The sequence below is a fragment of the Salvelinus namaycush genome, unplaced genomic scaffold, assembly GCF_016432855.1.
Source record: "Salvelinus namaycush isolate Seneca unplaced genomic scaffold, SaNama_1.0 Scaffold580, whole genome shotgun sequence".
Classification (NCBI taxonomy): domain Eukaryota; kingdom Metazoa; phylum Chordata; class Actinopteri; order Salmoniformes; family Salmonidae; genus Salvelinus; species Salvelinus namaycush.
In genome coordinates this window covers 4889-29109 of record NW_024061287.1, presented here as the reverse complement: position 1 = coordinate 29109, position 24221 = coordinate 4889, and the positions used below count along the sequence as shown (strand labels likewise).

At 43.2% G+C, this 24221-nt stretch overlaps 1 protein-coding gene across 1 annotated transcript; it reads right to left on the bottom strand.

The window, feature by feature from the left end:
- Positions 1-3189: 3189 nt before the first annotated feature.
- Positions 3190-24221, bottom strand: LOC120041934 (serine/threonine-protein phosphatase 6 regulatory ankyrin repeat subunit A-like). The gene is made up of 24 exons (XM_038986804.1): positions 24148-24221; positions 23438-23508; positions 23122-23322; positions 21623-21710; positions 16073-16215; positions 15416-15628; positions 15026-15104; positions 14740-14854; positions 14334-14480; positions 13932-14000; positions 13645-13785; positions 13317-13428; positions 13076-13102; positions 11609-11683; positions 10930-11131; positions 10019-10106; positions 9680-9797; positions 9246-9465; positions 8598-8769; positions 8307-8452; positions 8114-8196; positions 7956-8038; positions 7730-7821; positions 3190-5031 (listed from the first exon to the last, which is right to left on the bottom strand). The coding sequence occupies exons 4-24, from the start codon at positions 21708-21710 to the stop codon at positions 4739-4741; spliced, it is 2706 nt and encodes a 901-aa protein (XP_038842732.1). The 5' UTR covers positions 23122-23322; positions 23438-23508; positions 24148-24221; the 3' UTR covers positions 3190-4738.

Genomic DNA, 24221 nt, shown 5'->3' with positions numbered 1-24221 from the left:
AGCACTTATTTTGGCGGAGCCCTATAGAGTACCACAGTATGAGTCATAATACCCATAAAACCTAGCGGTCAAACAGGGAAATGGTTCCAATTGTTTTTCCACATTTCCATTTTCACATAGGGGATTTTAGAAACACTTCAAATAAGGGCTGTGTTTCAGGTAGGCTTACCCTGGTGTGACATTTTGATAACTGTGTAAATCTCTAGGTCAAGGTGACTTTTATCAATATATTCACCTGTATTTACCTCCCAAAAATGAAATGCTAATTAGCTGCTAATGTGGCTATCATAAAGAACTACAAATGTCATGACAATGATGCTGATGGAGGCAAAAGTAAGAATCTCTTCATTAACTATCTAATGTTAGCTAAATGTAATGAATAAATTGGCTGCATTTCTTTAAATGGACAATTCTGTGGACTGTTAAGTGCAAGTTTCAAATAGATACAAAACGTGTTAGCAAAGTTGTCAGCTAGAGATGACGTGTAGGAGCTTGCAGGGATTTGTAGTTTTGCATGTCTACTTTGATGCTAATTAGACATTTCGAATCTGAGAGTAAATAGAGCCGAATATATTGATAAAAGTCACCTTGTCGTGAGAGATTTACATGGTTATAAAAACGTCACACCAGGGTAAGTTTACATGAAACACAGCCCTAATTTGATGTGTTTCTAAAATCGCCTATACGAGAAATGGGGGGGGGAAACGATTGGAACCATTTCCCTGTTTGACTGCTAGGTTTTATGGGTATTATGACAACTCTACTGTGGGGCTCTTTTCACTGGTTGGTTGTTTAGTAACGAAACTAGAATGCAACTATGTGGCAAAATAAGACAGTGCTGGCTTAAACTATATTTAGTCTCAATGTTTATTGCAAACGTAAATACATTTGCACAATGAGCCCTTGTCTGAAATACATTGTTACAGATGTTGTTGGTTAGCTAGGTAGTGAATTTTAACCATTGCATAGACATACCAGTCAAAATAACTCAAAACAAGACATGGTATCAATAACAAGATACAACGAGCTGAAACATGCCGAAGATCTAGGATTCCCCATACGCAGCTTATTGTTGCTAGCTGAGGTTTAGTCATAACAAGATACACTTAAAAAAAAATATATATATATTTTATTTTTATTAACAACAAATCAATACAGAAAGTACATAAGGGAACACAAGTATATATAGATTATATATAATGGACAGTCGAGCTAAGGGGTACAATATCACATTACAATTACACAAGGACCTTAAGGGACATACACTTACAATTCTAACAGCTTTTTTGTTAGTAGAGTATTTAAGTCTTAAAATACGGTTAAATTTCTTTTTGTAGGATAAGAAAAGGTGTTTTTTTGTTAGTAAATTTACATTTGTGTATATGAAATTTGGCCAAAAGAATAATGAAATTAATTACATAAAAATGTTTCAGCTTATTTTTATCGTATGTAAAGAATCCAAGCAGTACATCTCTCCACAATAGTGTAAAATCTTCATAAATGTGTTCAATTATAAATCTACTGATGTCAGGCCACAGTTTTCTTACATGTATACAATGCCAAAAAAGATGCAACACTGTTTCTGGGTGGTCATTACAAAAGGAGCAATTTGAGTTTATGTTTTCCTTAAACTTCTTCATATAGTGGTTGGCAGGATAATATTTATGAATAATTTTAAAGGAAACTTCCTTAATTTTGTTAACAAGTAGGTATGTGTGTGGCAACATCCAAACTTTTTTCCAACAGATATTATCAATAAATCGATTCCAATAAGGCATGACATAAGGTATAGATACAACATCCTGCTGAAACAAGGTTTGTATCGCTCTGTTGTTGAATGGGCCAAAAGAGAAACAAATCTTTCCTACTGATGAGTCAACAGGGTCAATAGAAGGTAGGCTCTGAGGGTCTTGACACATTCCTGAATAACAGAGCAACACCTGAGGGAATGGCGTCTAAAACAATTGCAAAATCTTTAGGTGTTACAGGGACCTTGTAAAGTGATAAGAATTCCTTATAACTGAGTAAAAGACCCTCTGCATTTACCAGTTGGCTCACCAATAGGATATTATTTCGGAACCAATATACCTGCCGATGAAAAGCAGAAAGTTTCACTGGAATTTTGTCAATATTATAATTGCACAACAACATGAAGTTAAGGCCACCAAAAGTAGAGAAGACATGACGAGGAATAAAATTCCAGATAGAAGTGGGTCTTCTTAGTCTTTTAAGATCAATTCCTATCCAATTGATCTTAAAAGTATTATTTAAAGTAGTAAAGTCCAGAAAATTCAGTCCACCATTCTCATAAGTGTTCATTACAACAGTTCTCCTTATGTAATGGGTACGGTTTCTCCAAAGAAAGTTGAAAAGCATCTGGTCTATCTCCTTGCTTATTTTACTGTAAAGATATAACAAGATACACCCATTCCGGCCATTGTTTTTCGTGACGTCAGCCAACCTGTGTATGGCTCTTGGTCATAAGTAATGCACTAGCCTACATAGGCAATAGCGTGCAATTTACGACGTAAATATGAGGGTGGTGTTATAACCCTTGACCCACAGCAGATTCTAACGTACCTTTAGCCAACTGTCATGACTCCCCGGCCATAGACTTTGTAGTTTGATATTACAGCAATGATAGGACATTATTTCATTTGTTAAACAATATTTAATCCACAGTAATATAATTGAGAATTAAAAAATAAATAACATGCCTACCTTGAACTCTTTATTCTCCATGTCCTTGCAAAATCAGTACATTTCCTTGCCAAAATGAACGCTCCTCCAGCACTAGCGAGAATCACTGAACTGCTCCCGCGGTTTCTCATCAGTTTCAACGTTTATCAGTGATGACGTAACAATGCTGTACAGATTTGACGCACTTCCAATCTCGTGCTGATGCAACGCTCTGTGCGGTTGTAAATTCACGCATGGAAATCCTGCGAGTTGTAAACAAATGTAGGCTACTATTGTCCTTAAAAATGTAATGTGGACGCAATGCAAAATAAAATACATAACCCACACCGTTAGGTACATGGTACAAGGTACATGCAATTTATCACTTTGCCAATAAGAGACTATTCTTGTTCCTTGTAGCCTTTCTTTTGGGTTATTGGCACCACTGTCATTGCCTGACACCTAGAAATGGACTTATGCTGCGGTTGTCACATAAAACAGAACCCATAGTTCATTATTAAATAACTCATTTCTTTATTTTATTACTCATAAAATATACAGCAATCTTCAGATAGTGAAATAATTCATGGAAGTTTCGAATTCAGTCACTATTTCATATGTACATGCTAGTTTCATCCGTTTAAAAGAAAGATAAGGACATGAAAAAATCCTGTGAACCTCCTGTTCCTGATTTGATGAACATAGCAAATGTATTGTACATATTTCCAGTTAAAATGATCTTCAAAAAGAGACACAAATGGGGATTTGAACAAGCAATCACATAAAAGGATTGAGTGGTTTCATTTTTTGAAGTTAAAGCAAGCAAAACCTGTCAAAAAACATTGATAAGCCCAAAGACAAATAATATAGATATTTATTTTCCAACAGAAGAAAATCTAATTGCTGCTGTCCTACCATTGGTTTACAGTGTTTCTCCTCTCCAAGGGAGACATGTTTTCCACCTCACATGCCTCGGGATAGTATCAGTGCTTTTCACAAACGTTGTAGTACTTAGTGTGCATCATTGTTTTCGCCCATACAGCTGCCCCTACTCTCCTAACCACCCCTCAGTAACTAACGAAGGCACAAAATGACAAATATCACAAGAAAGAATACATGAATGAATAATTTACTTTCTAAAATACTTTCTAGAGGCCAAAGGACAGGTAGGTTTAATAACACAAATGTAATATGTCCCATCAAAAAGTCCTGTTGCTCACATACCGGTATGCAAAACCAGCATCCCAAATGGCACCCTATTTCCTTTAGAGTGCACTGCTTTTGACCAGACAACTATGGGCCCTGTTCAACAGTAGTGTACTATTCAGTATAGGGAATAGGGTTCCATTACAATTACTCAGAGCAAATACTACGATTTTTTGATTCCCACAGAGCTTAAGACATGAATGATTTTATTAAAATGTTTGTTCATAAAAAATGTATGATTTCCCCTCCTCCCACATGGATTACAGACAAGAGGCTAGGTGCGTTCTGACTGTCTTAGTGTGCGGATAAACAAGACAATCACTCTCATGAAACTTAAAATGAAACATCACTCCTTATGTCTTTTCTCAGCCCAAACAATTTCTAGTCAAAACAGGTTTAAAAAAGGCTTCCTCCACATCTTTTGGTCCCTGTCTGTTTTGCTCTCAGTGAAGTGCTACTATCCCCTTGGACTACAGGTTATTGCCGTCATAAGGTTGTCCGTCTGTCGGACAGACAGTTTAGGACCTTTGTGGGTAAAGGTAAAGATGGGGTAAAGCAGCAGCAGTTCCTCTGAAGTCCAGTATCTGCTGGAAGGACACCTGGTGGTACGAGAGGATGACTGTGGGCCAGCCAGCCTGTTGTGCCTCCCCCTCTCCCTCCTTTTCTCTCTATTTGCGGGACTCTTAAGGCTCCTGTGCGGACTGTCTTGGCTCGTGCCCTCCCAAAGCTGGCTATGGTGATTTAAGACACGGTGTGTATTTGTTTGTGGCCTCTGCCCCACTTCGCTGTCCATCCGCCTGCACTTGCCTCCCTTCTCCCTGGCTCCCCTCCTGGGCAGCGACCACCACCACTCTCAGTACGTCTCTGAGTCTGAGTCGTTGAGTTCCTCATCCTTGTAGAAGCCTTCGTCGTGGCCGCGGTGGCCGATGTTGTTGAAGCTGCAGTAGGAGCTGTGCTCGCTGCGCAGCACGGGCAGGCTGTCGAAGGTAACACTCTTGGAGGGGCTGGTGGTGTAGTGGTTAATGGCACTGAAGGACAGGCTGGGTGCCGGGGTGCAGGGGGACACGGGCATCATGGTGGCCAGGATCAGCGCCAGGCAGTCCGCCACGTCTTTGTTGGGGGCGCAGGCCAAGGCAGGCGTGTAACCTGAGGGGCACAAACAGAACAGCAGAGGATAACTTCAGGAGCATCACCATTTACTAACATGAAATAACTTGGTATCTCCTAGCCTGGTGTTAAGACCATTTTATTTAACCGGGTAGGCCAGTTGAGAACAAGTTCTCATTTCCAACTGCGACCTGGCCAAGATAAAGCAAAGCAGTGTGACAAAAAACAGAGTTACACATGGAATAAACAAAAGTACAGTCAATAACAATAGAAACATCTATATACAGTGTGTGCAAATGGAGTAAGAAGGTAAGGCAATAAATAGGTCATAGTAGCAAAGTAATTACAATTCAGAAAATTAACACTGGAGTAATAGATGTGCAGATGATGGTGTGCAAAAGAGCAGAAAAGTAAATAAAAACAATATGGGGATGAGGTAGGTAGTTGGATGGGCTATTTACAGATGGGCTGTGTACAGCTGCAGTGATTGGTGAGCTGCTCAGATAGCTGATGTTTAAAGTTAGTGAGGGAAATATAAGTCTCCAACTTCAGCGATTTTTGCAATTCGTTCCAGTCATTGGCAGCAGAGCACTGGAAGGAAAGGCGGCCAAAAGAGGTGTTGGCTTTGGGGATGACCAGTGAGATATACCTGCTGGAGCGTGTGCTACGGGTGGGTGTTGTTATTGTGACCAGTGAGCTGAGATAAGGCGGAGCTTTACCTAGCATAAACTTATAGATGACCTGGAGCCAGTGGGTCTGGCGACGAATATGTAGCGAGGGCCAGCCGACGAGAGCATACAGGCCACAGTGGTGGGTGGTATATGGGGCTTTGGTGGCAAAACGGATGGCACTGTGATAGCAAATTGGATGCAGTCTGAGTAGAGTGTATTTTGTAAATGACATCGCCGAAGTCGAGCATCGGTAGGATAGTCAGTTTTACGAGGGTATGTTTGGCAGCGTGAGTGAAGGAGCCGATTCTAAATTTAATTTTGGATTGGAGATGCTTAATATAAGTCTGGAAGGAGAGTTTACAGTCTAGCCAGACACCTAGGTATTTGTAGTTGTTCACATATTCTAAGTCAGAACCGTCCAGAGTAGTGATGGGCGGGTGGGTGCGGGCAGCGATCGGTTGAAGAGCATGCATTTAGTTTTACTAGCGTGTAAGAGCAGTTGGAGGCCACGGAAGGAGTATTGTATGGCATTGAAGCTCATTTGGAGGTTTGCTAACACAGTGTTCAAAGAAGGGCCAGATGTATACAGAATGGTGTCGTCTGCGTAGAGGTGGATCAGGGAATCACCCGCAGCAAGAGCGACATCATTGATGCATACAGAGAAAAGAGTCGGCCCGAGAATTGAACCCTGTGGTAGCCCCAGAGACTGCCAGAGGTTCAGACAACAGGCCCTCCGATTTGACACACTGAACTCTATCTGAGAAGTAGTTGGTGAACCAGGCGAGGCAGTCATTTGAGAAACCAAGGCTGTTGAGTCTGCCGATAAGAATACGGTGATTGACAGAGTCGAAAGCCTTGGCCAGGTTGATGAAGACCGCTGCACAGCACTGTCTTTTATCAATGGCGGTTATGATATCGTTTAGTACCTTGAGTGTGGCTTAGGTGCACCCGTGGTCAGCTCGTAAACTGGATTGCACAGCGGAGAAGGTACGGTGGGATTTGAAATGGTCAGTGATCTGTTTAACTTTGCTTTCGGAAAGGCAGGGCAGGATGGATATAGGTCTGTAACAGTTTTGGTCTAGAGTGTCACCCCCTTTTAAAGAGGGGGATGACCGTTGAAGCTTTCCAATCTTTAGGAATCTCGGACGATACGACAGGTTGAACAGGGTTTTTTCTCTCTTTATTTTACCAGGTAAGTTGACTGAGAACACATTCTCATTTACAGCAACGACCTGGGGAATAGTTACAGGGGAGAGGAGGGGGATGAATGAGCCAATTGTAAACTGGGGATTATTAGGTGACCATGATGGTTTGAGGGCCAGATTGGGAATTTAGCCAGGACACCGGGGTTAACACCCCTACTCTTACGATAAGTGCCATGGGCTCTTTAATGACCTCGGGGTCAGGAAACCCGTTTAACGTCCCATCAGAAAGACAGCACCCTACACAGGGCAGTGTCCCCAATCACTGCCCTGGGGCATTGGGATATTTTTTCAGACCAGAGGAAAGAGTGCCTCCTACTGGCCCTCCAACACCACTTCCAGCAGCACCTGGTCTCCCATCCAGGAACTGACCAGGACCAACCCTGCTTAGCTTCAGAAGCAAGCCAGCAGTGGTATGCAGGGTGGTATGCTGCTGGTGTTGTGAACAATGGCAGTGGATAATTTTAGGAAGAGATGGTCCAGATTGTCTAGCCCAGCTGATTTGTATGTGTCCAGTTTTTGCAGCTCTTTCAGAACATCAGCTATCTGGATTTGGGTGAAGGAGAAGCTGGGTGGCTTGGGCATGTAGCTGCGGGGGGTGTGGAGCTGTTGGCCGGGGTAGTCAGGAGAAAAGCATGGCCAGCCGTAGAGAAATGCTTATTGAAATTCTCTATTATCGTGGATTTATCAGTGGTGACAGTGTTTCCTATCCTCAGTGCAGTGGGCAGCTGTGAGGAGGTGCTCTTATTCTCCATGGACTTTAGTGTCCCAGAACTTTCCAAGCAGTGGATTAGAGAGAAACATTTGTGGACACTATGAGAAGAAAAGTACCAAAGAAAATGGTGTTAGCCTTACGGATCTTACCATTCTCATCGACTGCGAGCACGCTAGCACCCTTCGCTAACAGCTCTTGCACCACCACGGTCAGACCATTTCTGGCTGCAACGTGTAACGGCCTGAGGGGAAAGTACCGTCAGATTAGCCAGCAGCAAATGAGGATACCTCCCAAATGCCAGACTATTTCCCTATATAGTGCACTTCTTCTGACCAGGGCCTTATGACCCAATTAATGCAGCTGAATCATACGTACGTCTGTAAGGCTGCGTTAGTCGAGTTGATGAGGTTCCTGTCTGTAATCTTCTCCAATATCAACAAGGCACTGGTTTCATGCCCCTTTAAAAACAGAGTCAAACATGTCAGACAAAATTCAAACCAGAAGGAACATCATCTTCATGTGGGGTTGCTCACCTTACTGCAGGCCAGATGAAGAGCAGTGTTCTTGACTGCATCCTGCAGAGTGAGCTCTGCTTTGGCACTGCTCACCAACAGCTCTGAGACAGAGAAACAGAAAAGGAACTACATTAGGAAATTAAGTTACTTATTCAAATTGTTGAACTTAAGCCGGCTGGCGAGGCAAAGCGGAGGAGAGGGAACTGCATACCGACAGCGTTGGTTTGTCCGTTCTCAGCAGCCATCATGAGGGAGGTCTTCCCGGAGGTGTCGGGGGAGTTGACCTGGGCGTTGTGACCTAGCAGCAGCTGAAGACACTCCACGTGGTCCGTGAAGGCCGCCGCATGCAGGGGGGTCCTGGAGAGAGGAAACTGTTTTCATTGATATTGAGTAGGAGTGTTATTATCAAGTATAGTTTCTACAATCCCTCATCCAACCCCAGAGGTCGTTTTCACAACATTATTCTCCAGAAGAAAAGGACTTTGTCGTGTGCCGTAGTTACCGGTTCTTGGTGTCAGTGGCGTTGACAATGCTCGGCCCCAGAGTGTCAATCAACATCTCTGCAGCCCCCTCGTTGTCATTGATCACAGCACAGTGGAGGGGGCTGAAGGAGTTGCCCTCGGTCTTGTGGAAAACCTCCTGTTCCAGCAGCACCTCTACACACGTGTCATGGCCTAGTGGAAGATTGATTCATTTAATTTAGAATTAAAAGTAATACTTTGCTCTAGCGGGAAACATTACAAACAGGAAAAAGATAACGTCACTGCAGACCACAACAATACCCTCAGAGAAAGCCAAGGATCTGACAATGGTGAAGTCACAAAAAACATTTTAGCTACAACATATACTATGTCAATCCCTGACAAAGTCCTGTTTCAGTGTAAGCTCCTCCACTGAGAGTCATAACCCTACTTCTCCCACAGTGTTGTAGTATTGTTCATTCCCCCACATTGCTCCATCCAGACCAATCTAATGCTTTTCAATCCACAAGAAGGAGTGAATGAGTGCACACGTCATGGAGGAGAGAATAGAGCTCCAGTCCAGTCAGTCCAGTACGTACCGTTGTAAGGCCTGCCTAATTCAGGGACATGTTTACAGTGTTGGAGAGTGAATCAGAAAAGAGCTTCAGTCCAGTCAGTCCAGTACGTACCGTTGTAGCAGGCCCAGTGTAATGGTGTGTAGCCCTGGTTGTCTGTGATGACAGGGAGGGTCTCCACTGACTGGGCGGCATGTAGGAGCCCCCCCAGCACCCCGATGTGTCCAGACGCTGCCGCCAGGTGAACAGGGGTCCGCCCCTTACAGTCCCGAACCAGGAAGCTGGCGCTGTGCTGCAGCAGGGCCTCCACACACTCCTCATGACCCGTCACTGCCTAGGAGGGAGGCGAGACAAGAATGGAATTGATTAAGTCATAATCAATTATATAATAAGGAATCATAATAGGTATATTTGGGCATAATTTATATTCCATGCTAGATCCCACACCAAAGCCATCCCTAGTAGTTCAATGGCCCCATCCCTAGATCAGAACAAGCCTCCCCCTCTCTTTCTGTGTGTGAGCGCGTACAGTCAGCTCTCCTCCTCACCCCTCTGTGTAGAGCTGTTCTGCCCCACTTGTCTTTGGCTTCTACGCTGGCTCCCTTGTTGAGCAGTGAGTACACACAGTCTGTGTGTCCGCTCAGCACCGACAGCATCAGAGGGGTTCTGATAAACAAGACAACAGGTCATATTACAAAATGGTAATAACCAGGCTGAGTCCTAAATGGGAACCTATTCCCTATATCGTACACTAGTTTTGACCTGAGCCCATAGGGCTTTGGTTTAAAGTAGCGCACCAAGTAGGGTATAGGTTGCCATTTGGGATGAATCCCTAGTGTCAAAATCTCTTTATTTCAGGAATTGTATCCAAAATCCAATTGACTTACTGTCCATTCCCATCTTGAACGTCCACTGCACTCTGGAGGTCAGCATTTCCAATCAGCAAACGCAAACACTCCGAATGACCGTTGGTTGCTAGAGGAAGATAAACAGAGAGGATATAAGAATGTCAGATGATTGACCGTTGGTTGCTAGAGGAAGATAAACAGAGAGGATATAAGAATGTCAGATGATTGACCGTTGGTTGCTAGAGGAAGATAAACAGAGAGGATATAAGAATGTCAGATGATTGACCTTCAGTAGCTAGAGGTGGAAAAACAGAGAGGATATAAGAATGTCAGATGATTGACCGTTGGTAGCTGGAGGAAGATAAACAGAGAGGATATAAGAATGTCAGATGATTGACCGTTGGTAGCTAGAGGAGGATAAACAGAGAGGATATAAGAATGTCAGATGATTGACCGTTGGTAGCTAAAGGAGCATAAACAGAGAGGATATAAGAATGTGAGATGATTGACCGTTGGTAGCTAGAGGAGGATAAACAGAGAGGATATGAGCAGATTGCTGGATGACTATAACCTTCACATGAACAGACAGATTTGTAGAACAATGGTGTTGGTAGATGACATCCTCAAGATGTTAACACAGCAGATAATAAATAATTTTGGGGCTGAGGCCATCGAAGCCTGTCACCTGCTAGCTGTGTACCTGGCTCTGGATAGAAGTCTTCCCTGTGCATTGATCTAGGATCAGCTTACCCTCCCTAGATCATCAATCATTAGTGGAGAACATGACAAAAAATGACCTTAGATCAGTGTCTCGTGGGCATTTTCACACTATTCTATATAAAATCCATAGTGGACATTGTGGACATCCTAGCAACATTACCAAACAAATGGCCATCTTGCTCAGGAAAACTTTTTAATTACAGAAGCTCTGTGTGATATCCTATGTGTACCTGCAGCGTGGATGGGGGTCCTCTTCAGGGTGAAGTCTTTAACCAGGATGGAGGCTCCCTGGTTGATGAGGACGTCAACACACTCCACATGGCCTTTAAAGGCAGCCAGGTCCAGAGGGGTGCGCCCCTGGCTGTTCCTCACGTCTAGATCCAGCAGAGACTGAACCAGGACCTCCATAGCATGGTGGTGGCCGTGGTACGCCTGAATAGAAACACAAACACAGTCTCAAGCAAAGTCCAGTGGTACGCCTGAATAGATATACACTCTTAATATAATCAATGTTCTATAGTAGACCAGTGGTACGCCTGAACAGAAATACAGTGCTAGACCTAAAGTAGACCAGTGTCTTTCAATCGGGAGCCCATTTTTGCTTCCGCCCTGCATCAACATCGGAGGTCTCTGCCAAGCTTGGGATTGAGAAACAAACACTCTACTTCTCCTCTGAGGTTGATTAACTCAAATGGCAAAATAAGGAAATCATCCTCATCATCACTGTGTAGAATATGCATGTATTTTACACTAATCAGGAATAGATAGGAATTTGGTGTGTGAGTCTGTCTGGACAGTCAACTTCCTGTGGAAAATCAACACCATGCCTGCATCCCAGATAACTACATAGGGAATAGGGTACCATTTGTCATATGGAGACCACTACAGGAGCAGGTAGGCTTTACTCACAGCGAGGTGTAGAGGGCTGATGGGAGCTCTGACATCAGAGTCGTTCAGGATGTCTGTCCCTGAGGTTTCCATTAGCTGAGGAAAGACAAGGACGGCCAGTTCAGACTTGTAACATATTTACTTGGAAGGTTAGTCTAGTAGCATGTGTAACATGGTAAATCTCAGTGACCAGCCCCTGCAGACATACTGGTGTGTTGCATCCATACTAGAGGTCGACCGATTAAATCGGAATGACCGATTAATTAGGGCCGATTTCAAGTTTTCATAACAAATATTTTTTTACACCTTTAATTTAACTAGGCAAGTCAGTTAAGAACACATTCTTATTTTCAATGACGGCCTAGAACGACAGATTTTTAACCTTGTCAGCTCGGGGGATCCAATCTTGCAACCTTACAGTTAACTAGTCCAATGCTCTAACACCTGATTACATTGCACTCCACGAGGAGCCTGCCTGTTACGCGAATGCAATAAGCTAAGGTAAATTGCTAGCTAGCATTAAACTTATCTTATAAAAAACAATCAATCAATGACTGTCATTGCTCCAATGTGTACTTAACCATAAACATGAATGCCTTTCTTAAAATCAATACACAAGTATATATTTTTAAACCTGCATATTTAGCTAAAAGAAATCCAGGTTAGCAGGCAATATTAACCAGGTGAAATTGTGTCATTTCTCTTGCGGTCATTGCACGCAGAGTCAGGGTATATGCAACAGTTTGGGCCGCCTGGCTCTTTGCGAACTAATTTGCCAGAATTTTATGTAATTATGACATAACATTGAAGGTTGTGCAATGTAACAGGAATATTTAGACTCATGGATGCCACCCGTTAGATAAAATACGGAACGGAATAAACGTTTTGTTTTCGAGGTGATAGTTTCCGGATTAGTCAAAGGTATATGGTTTAGAGAGAAATAGTCAACGCGTTATAATTCCTGTAATAACTTGCGGCTGAACTTGAAAGGGGTTACTTCGTTATTTTACCGTTCATGTCTTCCATAGAGAATGTCTTGATCTACTTCAAATAAGGTCTGTGTTTCGTGGAGGAGCAGACTGACAGGGGACCATGCAGAAAAGCTCTGCTTTCTGCACTACAACCTAAAACTTAACTGGGAATATTGAAGACCCATGAAAGCTGGTGGTTCGTTTTAACATATGTTCTCATGTTATTTGAGACTAAATGATTTTATTTATGTATTATATTAAGTTAAAATAAAAGTGTTCATTGTTCATTCAGTATTGTTGCAATTGTCATTATTACAAAAATGTGTGTGTGTGTATGATATATATAAATACATGAAAAGAATGTTCATTATAAAATTAATTTTAAATCGACCGATTAATCGGTATCGGCTTTTTTGTCCAATAATTGGTATCGGCGTTGAAAAATCATAAATCGGTCGACCTCTATTCCATACCTTAAACAAGCAAGTGTGAGGAAAAGTTACCAACTGGCACTTACCACATCTAAAGGTGTTTCACCTGCAATCTGGAAAAAGAACATCAAGAGTGACGATGTGTCCACGACAAACATGCAACACCTTAAAACCTACTGAATATCAATGACTATGTCCCAAATGGCAGCCTATTCCCTATATAGTGCATTACTTTTGACCAGAGCCCTATGGGCCCCACAGCCATTTGGGACGCAGGGAAATGGTCTGTGGATGCAGGGCATCTAGTATCCTGTGGTTCTGACTCACCAGCTCCAGACAGAGGCGGTGTCCGTATGCAGACGCGTAATGCACTGCGTTGTAGCCCTGATTGTCCCTGATCCCTGGGTTAGCATCGTTTCGCAGCAAATATTCCAGACACCTAGAGGTCAAGAGTTCACTAATCATTACACCAACATCAAGACAGACAGATAATCAAGCAGAGACACGTTCCCAAAGGAGACGTGGCCAAACTTTCACACTGCAGATTGAACACTAGCTTGCATTCAAACACTCAACATACTCTCCAGACTACAGTGAAATGTGAAAGGTCCCGGCACCACAACACACAACAGTAAGAGAGGAGTGTGAGACGTACTTTCCGTCTGTATCGGAGGCAGCAGCGTAGTGGAGCGGGGTGCAGCCCCTCTTGTCCAGGTCGTTCACACTGGCCCCAGACCCCACCAAGGCAAACAGACACTGGTAGTTACAGTTGGCTGCTGCATAATGCAGAGGACTCCTACAAGAACACACAAACATTCAACAGAAACAGCTGATTGGAGATGTAAAACAATATATCCCATAATAATTCCTATATGCCCCTATACTATATTCCTCATTATCATAAAGATCTAATATTAAAGTTATTTGATGCCACAGACAGACCTTCCGAAGCTGTCCTTTCTGTTGAAGTCTGCCCCTGTGTTGAGCAGCAGATTCAGACAGTCCAGGTTTCTGGTAACAAGATATCAAGTTTAGAAAGGCCCTCGCACACCTGAGTTATCAGGTGCATGTTAACAATGAGAGAACCTGAAAGAAAAGAGAAACTTGTACTTGCTAGCATCACTGTTTTTATTAAGGCTAATAAAAGCTAGAATAAAAACAGTGATACTAGCAAGAGCAATGTGCAGGTTTCTCTTCTCTTTCAGGAAGATATAAAGACATTTTAGTCAATACCACCATAACATGGAGCCACATTATACAGAAATGATACTGCAGGAGGAAAGTGTGTTTTCCAGGTCATGAACTACATATTCCTTGGTGTAAAGCCTGGACCAGTCCACTCACCCTCCAGCTGCTGCAGCATGTAAACAGGTCCTTCCAAAGTCGTCAGGGGTGTCTATATCAAAGCCTGATGAGAGGAGCTTTCGACAGCAGTCAGAGAAACCACTGAGAGCAGCCAGGTGGAGGGGGAACATCCCATGGACACCTCGTCTGCAACAACATTTTATACTTTAAGCAGACACTCTTATTCAGAGCGACTTCCAGTTCATTCAGCCGAGTTTAGAAACAGCACCACATCACAGTCCTCATTAAACCCTACAGCACACTGCAATGCCCAGTCTATCAACCACCCACACACCACAATGGAGGCCATTTCATGTGTTGAGCAGAGAGTCTCCAAGCGGGAATTCGGTCAATGACAGAATTGCAGATGCATGTTGCAGCATTGCTGGAAACTGTGTTCTCTTACTTGGCTGTGTCAGCGCCGTTCGTGATGAGTGTATTGATGAGTAACTCGTGGCCGTAGCGAGCAGAGATGTGCAGGGGTGTGTTTCCATTCTTATCTTCACAGTCGATCTCAGCACCTAACACACACACACACATCAACCACTTGACCCTAGAGGCATCATGTAGCTAAATGTTCAACCACGTTGCAGTAACATTGCTCTGTGCCAGTGTATCATGGTTTGAAGACAAAATGCTAAAGAGCCTACTGGTTCATATATATTCTGTTGAGAGCATTCACAGAGACTCACCATTCTGGATGATGGCTTGAGATCTGGAGAAGCGTCCGTGGATGGCCGTCATGTGGAGGGGGGTCTTTCCATCTTTACTCTGCAGAGAGAGACAGATGGTTCACACTGCAGTCTGTGCTGCTGACCACAGGTGGAGGCGCCCTTTACTGCATTTAGTTTGTATTGTTAGGATTAATCCATTGGCATCTGAATGTATTTGGTCCAGGTCTACTAAGTCGTGTGCTGCATCAGTGACCCAAAGTAGTGCACTATAAAAGGAATAGGGTGCCATTTCAGATACAGATGTTGTCATCACAGCTTCTTACTCTGTAGGCCCTGGTCAAAAGTAGTGCACAACATAGGGAACAGGGTGTCATTTAGTACAGACAGTTGGTCATCATGTCTCCTCACCTTGATGTTGACGTGGGCCCCGTTGCCCACCAGCAGCTCCAGGCAGAGCGCCCCGTGGCGCGAGGCGGCCGTGAAGTGGAGCGGGGCGAAACCCTTCTCGTTCACCTGGTTCACGTTGGCGCCGCACTCGATCAGCTCATTTACCACCACGTCCTGGCCGTTGTAGCACGCCACGTGGAGGGGGGTGTTACCGTACCCATTGGGCTCATTTATCTGGAGGGAGAAGAGGGAGGAGAGTGGGTAGAGAGAGAAGGGGGGGATAGAACAAAACAATATTCCTGATCAGGTCACTTGGTTAGGAAAAACCCCTGACCCGACACACTTGTCCCAACCCCCTGGTCCAACCTCCTGGTCCCAACCTCCATCTCTTCATTACTTGGTTATGAAAACCCCCTGGTCCCAACCCCCTGGCCCCAATCCCCTGGTACCAACCCACTGGTCCCAACCCACTGGTCCCAACCCACTGGTCCCAACCCACTGGTCCCAACCCACTGGTCCCAACCCACTGGTCCCAACCCACTGGTCCCAACCTCCATCTCTTCATTACTTGAAGGAAATCATTCTCCAACACACTATAGCTCTGTCTTTTCGTGGAGTTGTAATTGAACAGTGACTACACAGTTGAATGTGGGGAGGTGTATGTATGCATTGACTCACATCCACCCCAAGGTCCAGGAGGTACTTGACCACGCTGATCATGCCGCTGGAGGCTGCAGAGTGGAGAGGGGTGTAGGCCTTCTTGTCTTTACAGGACACCTCTGATCCATGAGAGGCCAGCAGTTTCACCACCTCAATGTGCCCTATGGGGGGGGGGAAGAGAGAGAGTGCGAGACAGAGCGAGAGAGAAAAGGGTTTAAGAGAGAAACAGAAACATAGACAGAGAAACAGAGGTTAGTTTACAGTGGTACACAGCACCATAAGCAATACCTACATGTTAGTTTAACTGAAAACATCTTATCAACCTACTTAGTCCATCATTCTGACATAATAACACACTAGAGGTGGACCATACAGCTGAGCTGTGAGGCTAACACACAGCCCATTCATTCACTCACTGGAAAAATAACATTTGTATTTATTATGGATCCCCATTAGCTGCTGCCAAAGTTTATAGAATTTTAAAACATTAGATTCTCAGATTTCACAACACATTGTGTGCCCTCAGGCCCCTACTCCACCACTACTACACATCTACACTACTAAATCCATGTGTATGTACAGTCGTGGTCAAAGGTTTTGAGAATGACACAAATATTAATTTTCACAAAGTCTGCTGCCTCAGTTTGTATGATGGCAAATTGCATATACTCTAGAATGTTATGAAGAGTGATCAGATGAAAATCAGTGATCAGATTTGCCATGCAAATGAACTGAATCCCCCAAAAACATTTCCACTGCATTTCAGCCCTGCCACAAAAGGACCAGCTGACATCATGTCAGTGATTCTCTCGTTAACACAGGTGTGAGTGTTGACGAGGACAAGGCTGGAGATTACTCTGTCATGCTGTTTGAGTTCGAATAACAGACTGGAAGCTTCAAAAGGAGGGTGGTGCTTGGAATCATTGTTCTTCCTCTGTCAACCATGGTTACCTGCAAGGAAGCACGTGCCGTCATCATTGCTTTGCACAAAAAGGGCTTCACAGGCAAGGATATTGCTACCAGTAAGATTGCACCTAAATCAACCATTTATCGGATCATCAAGAACTTCAAGGAGAGCAGTTCAATTGTTGTGAAAAAGGCTTCAGGGCGCCCAAGAAAGTCCAGCAAGTGCCAGGACCGTCTCCTAAAGTTGATTCAGCTGCGGGATTGGTACAGAGCTTGCTCAGGAATGGCAGCAGGCAGGTGTGAGTGCATCTGCATGCACAGTGAGGCAAATACTTTTGGAGGATCGCCTGTACCAAGAAGGGCAGCAAAGAAGCCACTTCTCTTCAGGAAAAACATCAGGGACAGACTGATATTCTGCAAAAGGTACAGGGATTGGACTGCTGAGGACTGGGGTAAAGTCATTTTCTCCGATGAATCCCCTTTCCAATTGTTTGGGGCATCCGGAAAAATGCTTGTCCGGAGAAGACAAGGTGAGCGCTACCATCAGTCCTGTGTCATGCCAACAGTAAAGCATCCTGAGACCATTCATGTGTGGGTTTGCTTCTTAGCCAAGGGAGTGGGCTCACTCACAATTTTGCCTAAGAACACAGCCATGAATAAAGAATGGTACCAACATATCCTCCGAGAGCAACTTCTCCCAACCATCCAGGAATAGTTTGGTGACGAACAATGCCTTTTCCAGGATGATGGAGCACCTTGCCATAAGGCAAAAGTGATAACTAAGTGGCTCGGGGAACAAAACATCGATATTTTGGGTCCATGGCCAGGAAACTCCCCAGACCTTAATCCCATTGAGAACTTGTGGTCAATCCTCAAGAGGCGGGTGGACAAACAAAACCCCACAAATTCTGACGAACTCCAAGCATTGATTATGCAAGAATGGGCTGCCATCAGTCAGGATGTGGCCCAGAAGTTAATTGACAGCATGCCAGCGCAGATTGCAGTGGTCTTGAAAAAGAAGGGTCAACACTGCAAATATTGACTCTTTGCATCAACTTCATGTAATTGTCAATAGAAGCCTTTGACACTTATGAAATGCTTGTAATTATACTTCAGTATTCCATAGTAACATCTGACAAAAATATCTAAAGACACTGAAGCAGCAAACTTTGTGGAAATTAATATTTGTGTCATTCTCAAAACTTTTGGCCACGACTGTATAGTGCGTATGTTATCGTATGTGTGCATGCATCTGTGCCAATGTTGGTGTTGCTTCACAGTCCCCGCTGTTCCATAAGGTGTTTTTTAATCTGTTTTTTAAATCTAATTTTACTGCTTGTGTCAGTTACTTGATGTGGAATAGAGTTCCATGTAGTCATGGCTCTATGTAGTACTGTACACCTCCCATAGTCTGTTCTGGACTTGGGGGCTGTGAAGAGACCTCTTGTGGCATGTCTTGTGGGGTATGCATGGGTGTCCGAGCTGTGTGCCAGTAGTTTAGACAGACAGCTCGGTGCATTCAACCTCTCATAAATAAAAGTAGTGTTGAAGTCAATCTCTCCTCCACTTTCAGCCAGGAGAGATTGACATGCATATTAGCTCTCTGTGTACATCCAAGGGCCAGCCGTGCTGCCCTGTTCTGAGCCAATTGCAATTTTCCTAAGTCCTTTTTTGTGGCACCTGACCACACGACTGAACAGTAGTCAAGGTGCGACAAAACTAGGGCCTGTACGACCTGCCTTGTTGATAGTGTTGCTAAGGCAGAGCATCGCTTTATTATAGACAGATGTCAATATGTTTTGACCATGACAGTTTACAATCTAGTGTTACTCCAAGCACTTTAGTCATCTCAACTTGCTCAATTTCCACATTATTTATTACAAGATTCAGTTTAGTTTTTTTGTTCCAAATACAATGCTTTTAGTTAGAAATATTTAGGGCTAACTTATTCCTTGCCACCCACTCTGAAACTAACTACAGCTCTTTGTTGAGTGTTTCAGTCATTTCAGTCGCTGTAGTAGCTGACGTGTGTAGTGTTGAGTCATCCGCATACATAGAAACTCTGGCTTTACTCAGTCAGGGGCATGTCATTAGTAAAAAAAAAAAAAAAGAAACGCAAGGGGCCTAAACAGCTACCCTGGGGAATTCCTGATTCTAACTGGATTATATTTGATAGGCTTCCATTAAAGAACACCCTCTGTGTTCTGTTATACAAGTAACTCCTTATCCACATTATAGCAGGGGGTATAAAGCCATAACACATACGTTTCTCCAGCAGCAGACTATGATCAATAATGTCAAAAGCTGCACTGAAGTCTAACAAGACAACCGCCACAATCATTTTATCATAAATTTCTCTCAGCCAATCATCAGTCATTTGTGTAAGTGATGTGCTTGTTGAGTGTCCTTCCCTATAAGTATGCTGAAATTCTCTTGTCAATTTGTTTACTGTATCTGGTCAAACAATTTTTTCCAAAAGTTTACTAAGGTTTGGTAACAGGGTGATTGATCGGCTATTTGAGCCAGTAAAAGGGGGCTTTACTATTCTTGGGTAGCGGAATGACTTTAGCTTCCCTCCAGGCCTGAAGGCACACGCCCCTAGTAGGCTTAAATTGAAGATGTGGCAATATCGTCTGCTATTATCCTCAGTAATTTTCTATCTAGATTGTCAGACCCTGGTGGCTTGTCATTGTTGATAGTCAACCATTTTTTCACCTCTTCCACACGGACTTTACGGAATTCAAAAGTACAATTCTTGTCTTTCATAATGTTGTCCGATATACTCGGATGTGTAGTGTTAGCGTTTGTTGCTGGCATGTCATCCCTAAGTTTGCTTAACTTGCCAATGAAAAAGTAATTAAAGCAGTTTGCAATATCAGTGGGCTTTGTGATGAATGAGCCATCTCATTCAATGAATGGAGCTGAGTTGGCTTTGTTCACCAAAATTAATTTTAAGGTGCCCCAAAGCTTTTTACTATCATTGTTTAAATAATTTATTTGTTTCATAGTGTAGTTTATTTTTCTTTAGTCACATGATTTCTTAATTTGCAGTACGTTTGCCAATCAGTTGGGCTGCCAGACTTAACTGCCATACCTTTAGCCTCATCCCTCTCAACCATACAATTTTAAATTCCTCATCAATCAAAGGGGATTTAACAGTTTTTAGTCATTTTCTTAATGGGTGCATGCTTAGTAGTAACTGGAATAAATCGTTTCATAAATGCATCAAGTGCAGCATCTGGTTGCTCCTCATTACACACCACAGACCAGTAAATATTCTTTACATCATCAACATATGAATCACTACAAAACTTCTTGCATGACCTCTTATACACTATATTAGGCCCAGCCTTTGGAATTTAAATTTTCCTAGACATGGCTATTATATTGTGATCAGTACATCCTGTGGATTTGGATACTGCTTTAAAGAAAATATCTGCAGCGTTAGTAAAAATGTGATGTATACATGTTGATGATTGCATTCCTGTGCTGTTTGTAACTACCCTGGTATGTTGACTGCCAACCTGATCCAGGTTGCAGGCACTGATTACAGTTTGAAGTTTTTTCCTGAGTGGGCAGCTTTTTCTTTTTTTTTACCTTTATTTAACTAGGCAAGTCAGTTAGGAACAAATTCTTATTTACAATGATGGCCTAGGAACAGTGAGTTAACTGCCTTGTTCAGGGGCAGAACAGATTTTTACCTTGTCAGCTCGGGTAACCTTTCGGTTACTAGTCCAACGCTCTAACCACTAGGCTACCTGCCGCCCCAAGCTTGATGATAGCCAGTCAATATTTAAATCAACCAGAAAATATACATCTCTGTTGATATCACATACATTATCCAGATACTGACTGTTAGCACTTGGTCTATAACAGCTTCCCACCAGAATGGGATTTAGGTGAGGCAGATGAACCTGTAGCCATATTACTTCAACAGTATTTAACATTTGATCATCTCTAAGATTTACAGGAATGTGGTTCTGAATATAGACAGCAACACCGCCTCTGTTGGCACTTCTGTCTTTTCGGTAGATGTTATAACCATGTATTGCTACCACTGTATCATCAACGGTATTATCTAAGTGAGTTTCAGAGATAGTCAGAACATGAATGTCATCTGTTACAAGCAAGTTATTGACTTCATGGACCTTGTTTCTTAGGCTACATATGTTAATATGGGCTATTTTAGCATTTTTCTTTTTTGCTTGATTGATAAGCTTCCCAGTAAAGCATTAAAAACAGAGGTAGACTTACTCATGTTATTTACATTGGAGCTGATAGTACAGGGTGAGCTTCATAAAGTGGGCTTCCTACTATTGCACACCGCCTCAGTGCTAACAGTGTAACTCTGGTTTATAGGGGCTCATGATTACTGTATACAATAGCTGTAGGATAAACAGATGTATTCGGGTGCAATTAGGGGTACATCAATTAAATTACTTACATTGTGTTTGCCAAAGCCCCTAAGATCATGTACATTTGATGCAGCATTATGACGACTCATTGTCACAATGGTAGGGATTAACTGAGCTGGTCTTGGATCATTTACCAATCATTGTTTCAACGCAGCCTTGAAATGCCTGGACAGAGTCCAGGAACCAAGATGATTTGGATGGACTCCGTCACATTAGTCAGAATGTAAATGTGTGGTCAACTCATTACCCATGTAAGCAGCCCAGTGGATTGCACGGCGGTCCTTCTTGTCAAAAGCATTAATGTTGGCTCCTCTGGAGAGAAGCAGCCTCACCATCTAACAGGAAAAGGAGAGGGAAACAAAACACAGGCTGAGAAACTAAAGCAAAATCTGCTAAAATTTGGCGTCAAAGCCTCTCTTGAACAAACAACTAGGGCTGTGACGGTCATGGGACTTCCGGTGTCGGTGATTGACGTGCGGTAAGTACACAGTCATCGACATAACTGACAGCCGACGGACGGACGGGGGAAACATTAGCAAAGGAAAACGGAGTGTTTAGGCCTAACTGTCTTGCTCATAGGCGCGCGAGTCTCAAGTTAAGGGGAAGCTCATTTTCACCATAAAAAATATATAAAGCATTACGTGCATCATCACATTTACAGACTTTTGTAAGATAGCTGACTATTGCTAATGTGATTAGTAAATTGGATAGTCATCTTTTAGGCTAATAATATCACTCAATCACTGTTTGCAAATAACGTCTGTTCAATGCAGCGTGTGGTGGAGTAAGCCTAGGCTAGGCTATGTCAGATATGTTTCTTTTCAAGGGAAAAGTCATTTTTTATCATGCAATTCTACTACACTTTATATGACTATAGAGATTAGCAGAATCTTGTTCAATATGACTTTCAAGTGGCACTGACTCAAGGATAAAGACAGTGAATATGCACACTCACTGGGGATATAGCCAATGCCAAAAATACTGTTCGCTCAATTAAGTTGAGAATCTTGATAACTAAAAGACATTAGTCTTTTCATTGTCTTCTCTTTGAAGCAATAGCCAATTGCTTTCCAAACTATGTTAGCCTACAGGTTTTGCGCATATTCTGCAAACAGGCTGGTCCAAGTCATCTGGGTCTCCATCGTCATTAGGTTTGAAACTGAAATGTGCCCAAATAGGTGATGGTATGCTTTTTTGTTGTTGCAATGAGAGTCATCTTTTTCACCTCACTCCTCCGACCTACTGTAACAATGAGAAAGGTCAGAGGTGAAAGGCAGAGGCTACCCACCCACCCCTACTCTGTAGGTGCTAGACCTATAGATACTATAGTTACCCCCGGTCCCCACGTTTCCCCTCACCAATGAACTGAATTGACCTTCAAAAGATTCTCTCCTATCAGCACATATAGCAGATCTGCTGATTGTGGCGCATCAAAAGATAGTTGGAGAGAAGATGTACACAGTTTAATAGATAGACTAAGTCAGCAGAACAATAATAAATAGTTACCGCTGCTGCTATGGGTAAAGTATATCTTCGTCAATAAGTTGATAAAAACGTGGCGTTTTTGACTGTTGTTTTATTTTCATGGCGGTCTTCATCCAAAACTGTCAATGTTATCCAATTACCGTCACAGCCCTACATACAACCATTGTAACTAAGCGGGATGCATCATGAACTCAACCTGGGGATAGGACAGGTATAAAGTGTAGACTACAGTGTGTAATCATGTCCATGCTAATTGCTAACCTCCAGGTGTCCGCTGAAGGCTGCATGGTGCAGCGCCGTGCGCCCGGCCCGGTCCGACACGTTCACATTGCTGAGGAGAGGGACCAGGGCCTCAGCACAGCGGACCGCCTTATTGGCCGCAGCAATGTGGAGCGGCGTCTGCCAGTTCTTGTCCCTGGCGTTCACATCGGCAGAGTGTTTCAATAGCACCTGGACTGCCTCCTACAGGAGCACAGTTCAAATCATGTTCAACTTTGTTTAAAGTGCATTTAAAAATCACAACACACTTAACAGTAAAACACATATGCACAGGTGTGTGGTGTATCAGTACACGTACCTCACTGCAGGAAGCCACGGCCCGGTGCAGAGGAGTGAGCCACTTGTTGTCTTTGGCATTTACTCTGGCTCCTGGGACACAGACAGAAAGACAGACCGACGGGGGACGTGGGTTAGTTAGGCCACTGGGGTTAATAAGGCAACATCTTAAATAGCTGGAGCACAGAAAGGATGTCCAAAACAACACCGTAATACCTTGATAGTGCACTACTTCCGACCAGGGTCCATAGGCCTACCCATAGGGCTCAGGTCAAAAGTAGTGCACTATATAGGGAATAGGGTGCCATTTAGAACGCACTCAAAGCCTCTTGTAGAGGGCTATTCTGGGACATGGACATGGACTTTCATTACACAGCAACACTGAAGAAAATGTCATGTCACTGAGTGGAGAGGAGTAGAAGTAGCTCAGCCAACGTGAGACGAGGTGCAACCCACAATCATGAGGACATTTAGGAGGAACAGGTGCGACTCTCGCTCACAATTAAAATCTTGATGCTTCACTAATCAAGTTAAAATCGGGATGTTTCAGCTGTCAATGGCCTTCATTAGAATGACTTGATTTTTGTAAATACATCTACTGCACATAAGATCTTTAATGGTGGTAAGTATGAGGGAAACGGTCACATGCAAACACAACAAGCATCAAAACAGAAGTCAAAATCCGATGGACACGAGTCATAGCGTAATCCTTCTCTTCAATGATAACCTTACCTGATAGTATGAGTAGCTCTAGAATTTCTGTATCTCCTAGATAGGCAGCGGCATGCAACGGTGGTCCGCTTCTC

What these genes read in the sequence shown, in the direction of transcription:
- LOC120041934 (XM_038986804.1), bottom strand. Translation starts at nt 21,710, where the DNA reads ATGGTGAGGCTGCTTCTCTCCAGAGGAGCCAACATTAATGCTTTTGAC. An exon ending in AACGGCGCTGACACAGCCAA is followed by an intron (nt 14,481 to 14,739) that starts GTAAGAGAACAC and finishes ATGTTGTTGCAG; the next exon opens with ACGAGGTGTCCATGGGATGT. An exon ending in GAACAGCTCTACACAGAGGG is followed by an intron (nt 9,466 to 9,679) that starts GTGAGGAGGAGA and finishes CCTCCCTCCTAG; the next exon opens with GCAGTGACGGGTCATGAGGA.